This window comes from Apodemus sylvaticus, chromosome 4, assembly GCF_947179515.1.
Source record: "Apodemus sylvaticus chromosome 4, mApoSyl1.1, whole genome shotgun sequence".
Taxonomy (NCBI): Eukaryota; Metazoa; Chordata; class Mammalia; order Rodentia; family Muridae; genus Apodemus; species Apodemus sylvaticus.
Window position 1 is genome coordinate 72,198,594 of NC_067475.1, and position 8,644 is coordinate 72,207,237.

At 43.9% G+C, this 8,644-nt stretch overlaps 1 protein-coding gene across 1 annotated transcript; it reads left to right on the plus strand.

The window, feature by feature from the left end:
- Nucleotides 1-929: 929 nt before the first annotated feature.
- On the plus strand, nucleotides 930-2,891 carry Kprp (keratinocyte proline rich protein). The gene has a single exon (XM_052178645.1). It carries the CDS (start codon nucleotides 930-932, stop codon nucleotides 2,889-2,891), a length of 1,962 nt encoding a protein of 653 aa, XP_052034605.1.
- Nucleotides 2,892-8,644: the final 5,753 nt, after the last annotated feature.

Genomic DNA, 8,644 nt, shown 5'->3' on the forward strand with positions numbered 1-8,644 from the left:
GTATAGACAGGTGGCTATCAGAAAAACAGATGAGGGCACTATATTTTCTTGCTAGCTAAGGGTAGTATAGGAGTGTATGCCTGAATGCCTTAGGTCATACTATGATGATCTCACAATGTAGATCCATAAGTGTTTCCAACTCTTCTTACATGACTGTAAACCCTTGAATGTGATTTGGAATATGATACTCTCTGGGTTATCTCAGCTTAATTAACTCCATCCTGCATCTCAGACAGTCTGAAGAGAACCTATTTCTGAGGCCAGCAGGCTGTCATCCTCCAGATCATTAATTTCCTGGGCACCTGGCTGTTTTGATCCTAAGGCTGGTATGTTTTGCATATGAAGTATATATGGATTTTCATGTTTCTGTAAGGATCTACTTAAATTAATTTACTTAAAAAGATTAAATGCAAGGCAGCAAATGTTAAACACTGGGCCTGACAGTCCAGAATATGCCTGGATCCTTTGCTAATTGTGAACATAGATAATGCCTGTGCTCCCCAGCCCTGCCTCGTGCTCATTTTTGCATATGGCTTGTGTATAAGTTCCTGTGTGCATGGAAGCCTCAGTTTGGGCTATGCCCAAACAGAAAAAAGTTTCTATCACTCGACTTGGTTAGTTGTTGAGAATCTGCTTGTCATCACTGCTCTCTGGTGGCAGACATTGGCAGGCCTACCTTTATATCCAGCTGTGCAGAATTGAGCCATTTTGGCACAACCAGGGCAGGTCTCATGAACCATAGTGGCTAACATAGGCTCAACTAAGTCAGTAAGGATTCTTGGATGAAGGGTGAAATCATATAAAAAAAAAAAAAACAGAGAAGATGCCAGGCTTCTGGTTCTAGATCCCAGCTCCTCACTACCATCTCTCAGTCTCCTAACCCTGGTTTCTCTACCCTCAGGTCTTGCTCACCCACCTGCACCAGGACCATGTGTGACCAGCAACCGATTCAGTGTTGTGTTCCGATACCCCAGTGCTGTGTCAAGGGTTCCTCCTTTGGTCCCTCACAGTTTTCTTACGCCAACAACCAGGTGCTGGTGGAGGCTCCGTGTGAGATGCAAATTCTGGAATGTGCCGCACCATGCCCAGTTCAAGTTTCTCAGACTCCGTGCCAGTCCAGTGCCACTGAAGCCAAGGGCCAGGTCCCATGTAAGAACACCAAAGTTAAATGCCAGTCAAAGACCACCCAGGTGAAATGCCAGCCCAAGACCACGGAGATAAAGTGCCAGGCTCCCTGCCAGACTCAGGTTTCCTGTGTTCAGTGCCAGGCTCCATGCCAATCTCAGGTTTCCTACGTGCAAGTCCCACAGCCTCCTCAGACCTACTATGTAGAGTGTGCTCCAGTGTATTACACAGAAACTCGTTATGTGGAATATCCGGTTTCAACCTACATGCCTGCTCCAGCTCCTCAGCCTGGCTACACTTATGTAGAATGTCCCTCAGTGGGCCAGGGCCAGGGAAGTTTCTCCACTCAGTACCAGTATCAGGGCTCCTATGGTAGTTGCAATTCTCAGTCACAGTCACGGGGTTCTTATGGCAACTGTGGTCCACAGCGTCAGTCTCAGGCTTCCTACAGTTACTGTGAGCCCCAATTTCAGTCCGGGCCCTCCTATACCAACTGTGGCCCCCAGCGCCAGTCACAGGCTTCCTATGGCAACTGCACCTCCCAACTACAGTCTCGAGCATCCTACAGCAACTGCTCCTCCCAGCGTCGGTCCGGGGCTTCCTTTAGCACCTGTGCACCTCAATGCCAGGCCCAGGGCACCTACGGAAGCTTCACTTCACAGCGTCGGTCTCAGAGCACCAGCCGATGCCTTCCTCCTCGTCGGCTCCAGCCTTCTTACCGCAGCTGCTCTCCACCAAGACGGTCTGAACCCTGCTATAACAGCTACCTGCCATCCCGATGCTCTTCAGGCTCGTACAACTACTGCACTCCACCCCGCCGCTCAGAGCCCATCTATGGCAGCCACTGTCTTCCTCGGGGCCGCTCTTCAGGCTGTTCTCAAAGATGTGGACCCAAATGCAGGATAGAGATTTCCTCCCCTTGCTGCCCAAGGCAGGTTTCCCCGCAGAGGTGTCCTGTCCAGATTCCTCCCATCAGAGGAAGATCCCAGAGCTGTCCCCGGCAACCCTCTTGGGGTGTCTCCTGTCCAGATCTGAGGCCACGAGCAGAACCATACCCATTCCCAAGGTCTTGTAGGCCACAGCGTCTTGACCGGTCTCCAGAATCATCATGGCAGCCGTGCCCAGTTCCTGCACCTCGTCCATATCCACGACCAGTGCCATGCCCAAGTCCAGAACCTCGCCCACGTCCTTGTCCAGAGCCATGCCCAAGTCCAGAATCACGCCCACATCCTCGTCCACAGCCATGCCCAAGTCCAGAACCTCGCCCATGTCCTCCATTGCGGCGATTTTCAGAACCCTGTGTGTATCCAGAACCATGTTCAGCTCCTCAGCCAGTGCCACAACCAGCACCACGCCCAGTGCCACGTCCACGCCCGGTTCACTGTGAGAATCCAGATCCACGGCCACAGCCCTGTCCTCGTCCACAACCTTGTCCACATCCAGAGCCAATGCCACGTCCAGTACCCTGCTCCAGCCCAGAGCCTTGTGGGCAACCCATTCGTTGTCCCAGTCCCTGCTCGGGTCCCAATCCAGTTCCTTACCGCCAAGAACTAGGCTGTCAAGAATCCAACCCATGTCGCCTGGATACCGAAGGCCCGAGCTGTGGCCCACGTAACTTCACCCAAAGGCAAGAGAGTAATGTCAGCTGTGAGTCTGGTGATTTCTTTTCCGGATCACATGGCCCAAGTGGTTGTGGAGACCAAGGAAACACCTACGGTGGCATGAACTGTGGGGCTCATGGTGGAGCAAAGGGAGCCTACTTTTAAACACAAGTATAGGCAAATGCTCCTGCATTAGGTTCTTTAGAATATTTCCCATTCTTATCCTGTTCAGTGTTTCCATAGATATTGAGGTGCTTCCTGCTTCAAAGTTGTTATCCAGATTCCTTGCATGTCACCTCAGGTGCTGCACCCGAGTCCCTGACACCATTCCAGCCATATGTCTCACTCCTCTTTTGCCCACAGCTTTAATTCTAACTAGACCAGCTTGGCCACTAGGACACTCCTTGGGTGTTCCTCCTGAAAGTCCTCAGATGCTCTTGCCTCCATAGAGGCTTCCTCAGCCTGAACCATTTCTCACCTATCTCCCAGGATCCAAAATTGTACCTGCCTTTCAATAACTCCTCCCTGAATCCTTTTGTTTTTGTCTGTTTCCACCCATAGGAGCCTACTCAGACTTCCTAGAATTCACCACCCCGAATACCATTCATTTAGCAAGTGCTTGTCAACATGCTTGAATTATTAACTTCTCTTTGCAGTTACTGTCTTTTCTGCCCAACAAGATTGCAAACTTTCATCCAAGTGGAGTCAGTATATCCTTAAATCTCCGTGCCTATCTTAGGTCAGGTAATCACAAGGTTATGGTTGGCAGCTTGAGTCATGTTCTGTCCTGATGGGAAAGTATAGGAACTGGGACAATAGGAGGATACATAACAATAAAAACTGGATATATTCACAGCCTGTGTCCTGAACAATGCCTCTTCTTTATTTGATGCCAATTTGCTGAGATGAAGTGTCTTTTTGCATCAGGGTAAAATACATATAACAAAATTTTACCTCCCTAGCTATGTTGGAGAGTATAGTTCACTGGAATTAATTATACTCACATTGTTGTCACCACCAATTATCTGTCCTACAGGACAAAAACTCAACACTCTGTTCTACTTCCCATTAGCCTCTACACAGAACTATTCCAGTTTCTGTCCTTTAAAGTGTGATACTCTATGTGTCACACGTAGACTCATACAATCTTTGTATTTCTGTGACTGGCTTATTTCACTTAGCATAATGTTCTTTAGGTTCATCTTTGCTGTAGCATGTGACAGCTATTTAAGGTGGCATAATACTTTATTGCATGTAGATACTATGCTTTATTCGTTCAACAATGAATGGCTAAGCACTTGAGTTGCTTCCATCATTTGCCTATACTTAGCAATGGTCAAATCAACATTGTTATAAAATAGTTCTCTGAGTGTATGACTTCAATTTGGATAAAGATCAAGAAATGGAATTGCTAGATCACAGGTACTACCATGTTGCCTCCCACAGGGTTGATATCGTTCACAGTCCCACCCCAGCATGACCATTCATAGTCCCAGCCCCCAGCAGCAGCAGTCACAGTCCAATTCCAGTGCACAGGTCCTGATTTCTCCACATTCTTGTCAACTATTGTTAGTTTCTGTGTTTTCCTTAAATACCAACCATCCAAATATGATGTGAATGGATTTCATTGTAATTTAATATTTTGGTTTTTGGTTATTTTATTGTCTGAGCTTTCCTTAATCTAGAAGAAGTGGCTTGGCTTATGGGTTTTTGTCTCACCTTCACATCCTTGTTCTCTGATGGAATGATGGAGCATGGAGGGTGACTCTCACACTAGAAGTAAATGTGTACAGACCTGCACTTGGAAGCTGCCTGAATGTAGTACTAGAGATGTAGTCAGAACCATAAACCTACCCCATGGGAGCAGGCGGTTGGACATGTATGGGTTCTCTGGAGATATGTTTTCTTTTGAATCAAATTGTTTTCATTTATTTGCCTATTATTTTATTATAAGAGAACACGAGAGGACAGAATAAGGAATAAGGAAGAATAAAGAATAAAGAAGTTTTCACTTTTGTCTGCTTGTCCTCATGTTCACTGTTAAGTTCAACCTGTTGCATTCTTTTACTGGGATCAGAACCTCCTTTTTTGGAATTCAATGCAGACGGAAGATCAGCTGAGATATACATCCTCATAGACTGAACAACTCCCAGGTAGATCTTTGGCTTTTTATAGTGAGACAACCATTGTTGGACTATCCAGGTCACAGCCTGTAAGCCACTATAATAAATCATACATAAATTTTAATGTTTATAATAATTCTTCCAGTTCTTTTCCTCTAGAGAACCCTGACTAATACATGTTTATTTAGCATAGGTATAGCTTGTGTTTTTTCCTTCATCTCCACAATAAGGAATAGCAAGCCAGCACTGTCTTTTTCTTCCCTCTTTTTAACTTTTCCTGACAATTCTAAGGTGAAAGCAGAGGCTGATATCTGTTTCTCATTGTTATCTCTCCCTTATCCTGGCAAGTTCCTTCTGGGGTATTTCAGCTTCAGTTGCACGTTTTATTGCTTAGAGCAAGGGGCATGCAATGGATATCTACCTGCCTTGGTAAAATCCCTTCCCACATGTCCTACTTTCAGAGACTGTAGTACATTCTGCAGTCCACCATTGTTTTGGAGACACCCTTATACTCACATAATGGGGTTACAGTCATGAAGGAGGAATGTCACTCCATGCCATATACCTGAAGACAGACACCTGTCAGATGAGGTGGCATTAGTTGCATATGTTTTTCCCAGAACAACTCCCTAGTGTGCTAAGGAGTCCTGACCATCTATACCAAATAGGAAAGGATGACTATATTGTTTGTTTCTACAGAAGTCCCACTATCAGACAGCTTAGCTTCATTGAAGAGAAATACCATGAGAACTTCTCCCAAAATCCTCTTTGGTTTTGTTATATACCATGTTGGGCACAAAGTGTTATGTGAACTATACCTAGAAGCACAAACATTTATTCACTACAGATAAGGCACCAACAACAGAATGAAAATGATTATTCATTATGTGACGTGGCTATCCAATGAGTTTTCTGATCAGCATGGGTGAGGGACTTACATGAATATGGGCAACTTATAAACAGCTACACCACTGAAGAAAATAACTTTTCTAGCAACTATAGCTAACCAATCCTAAACTATCAGAGAGAGTACCATTGGTTGTTTATATCCTTGACCCACCTTCAGCCAAGCCAATTTTATTCAGGACTTGTGTGTAATCATAGCTGCTGAGAGCTCAAGAGGGCACTAGCTTTATCATGGCTAGAACATGGTGTTCCACAAGTGTCAACTGGGCTCTTGTTATAAATGCAAGCACATCTTATGAACTGACCAAAGCAGCGATATGAACTCTATTCTAGGTAGTCCTCCAGTGTTTACGTTGCCTAGTAATATTTGGTTGTCACTAAACCAGTAAAATACCATGTTCACACACACACACACACACACACACACACATTTAAAAGGTAGATAGTGTGTATGTGTATATGAGCATATGTATGAACACACACACACACAACACACACACACACACACACACACACACACACACACACACATGCACGCATATGTATCTTACTTCTCTATTTCCATTAACTGAGTACTCTAACTCTGGTACAAACCCAGAGTCCCTCTAGCCCTTTCATCTTTGTCTCTCTGGATATACTTTTGGTCTTGCTATAACCTAGTCCTTCCACAACAACTTCAACTCCCTGGGGACATTTATAGATGGCAACAGGACTTCTTTAGCTCTTTCCCAAAGCTGTTCTCAATCTTTTATCTTATTCCACAGTAAACTGGTCCTGCCACATTACTCACTTGAGAAAATGCTCTACATACTTGCCTAAAACTCAACCTTATTATGGATTTTTTCTCAATTTATGCTCTTTTCTCTCCAATAACTCTAACTTGTGTCAAGATGAAATAAAACTAGCTAGTACAGGGAGGATCTCCCAAGGAATTCAACATAGAATATATAGTTATGAAGGGACAATGAATAGAAGAATTAAATGAGGAGGATGCAGAAGAGAGGGGAATGAAAGGGAATATGGGAGGCATATGATAATCTATACTATAGAACCTTCTTAATTATATATAAATATTTGAAAGAAATTTAAATGAACTTATCAAGTAAAAGGAGAGACAATGTCCCATCTTTCACCACCAAATGAAATATCATGTGCTAGGAATATTTTATATGTAGATGAGCCATTGGTCAAAGGGACCACCTGGAAATCCTCCATCTCAAGCTATGGCCAAGGATATTGATTTCTCTCCATAACTGATGGTAAGGAACTATTCCTAAAGACAATACCAACATATCTCATTGAACATGGAAAAGTCATGCTGGTATCTGAGAGACATTACCCCTACTAACTAGTGTTCACAGCATTGGAAGATACTCTACACTCTACCAGAGGAGAAAGGTTAATACCAGCCAAGATACAAACTGTGCAATTTATAGCAGTGACATGCCTGTAGGATAAACTGGTATAAGAATGGCACAAACACTGTGGGAATAACCCACCACTATTTTTGGAGTCCCCTCCATGAAAACAAATCTATGCATGGCACTGGTTGGGTGGCCAAGCACCTATTATCCTAGAAGAAAACCAAATAGTACATTCTGTGAGAAATATTAGCAACAAAATGACTCCTATTGGCATTCTGCTGTACTTGTAGATCAGTGCCTTCTCAGCCATCAACAGAGAAGTTTCTTTTTGCAATAGATGATAACTAAAATACACATCTACACCTGGACAATGTTCAGAGAGTGAAAGGAACACTCAGTCCTTAATCTTTTCCTAAGGACTCGGGGACTTATTCAGAAGGAGTGGTGGAAAGATTTAAAGGGGATGGATCATGCCAAAGAAACAGTGTCTTACAGATACCACAGGACTGACACACATATGTATGAACACACAGAGACTGATGAAGTATGCATAGGACATGCACAAGTTCAAGCTACATGGGATTCCAGAACTGAGAGGGTAAGTGGTTCCCATCCTTGGTTAGGGATGGTTCCCATTCCTGACCAAGAAGCTATGTATTATTGATATCCACTCACAAAGAATAAACATTTTTCTTCAATAGAATCTCACTGTGTATATAAACCACACTTAAGGGTATCCTGTATACCCAGCAGTCGATGGCCAAGTCAAACACAAAAACCCCTTAGTGGTATTTTTGTAGGCTTTTCATCTTATATTGCTTTGTTTAAATTTTTTCTTACTGGTCTTTGCTGGTTTATTATGATTCTAACTGTGTTTTATGGTGTGTGTGTGTGTGTGTGTGTGCTTTTTTCCACTTATTTTTGATTATTTTTCCTGTATGCTTTCTAAAGACAGCAAAAGAGAAAGCAGGAGTTAGGTGGTTGGGGAGAAGGGGAGGATCTGGGAGGAGGTGATGGGGAAACTGTGATCAGAATATATTGCGTAAAATTTTTTATGTTCGATGGGGGAGGCTGGCTCCAGAGGGAAGCCAAGCTGTACCACAAGCAGAGGTCAAATGAGCTGAGGGGGTGTAGATATAGGCATTCAGGGGAGCTTCTAGGAAGAAGAATTGAAGGGGCAAATGAGGTGGAAGCAGAGGCATGTGCTTTGATGGGTACTTAAAGTGAAAGGACAGTGAACAAACAACCATTGCAAATGTTAACCTGCACTTTGGTCTGGCCTAGAAATTTTGTCATTGAGATTGTTCTCTGGATCAGCAGAAGGAGACAAAATTCCAGAGACTGGAGGCCTTGCCTCAGTTAGAAATACTGTTTTGGTTTGCAGTTGAGTTGGTTCTTTAATCACTGAGAGGTATTCTGGCCTTTTTTGGCCTGGAGGGCTGAGCAATCTGTTAATCACCTACTTCCATAATATCTTACTAGCAGTCTTCAGACATTTGTTTTGTTCAGTCAGTAACCTAGGAGC

What these genes read in the sequence shown, in the direction of transcription:
- Kprp (XM_052178645.1), top strand. Translation starts at nt 930, where the DNA reads ATGTGTGACCAGCAACCGATTCAGTGTTGTGTTCCGATACCCCAGTGC.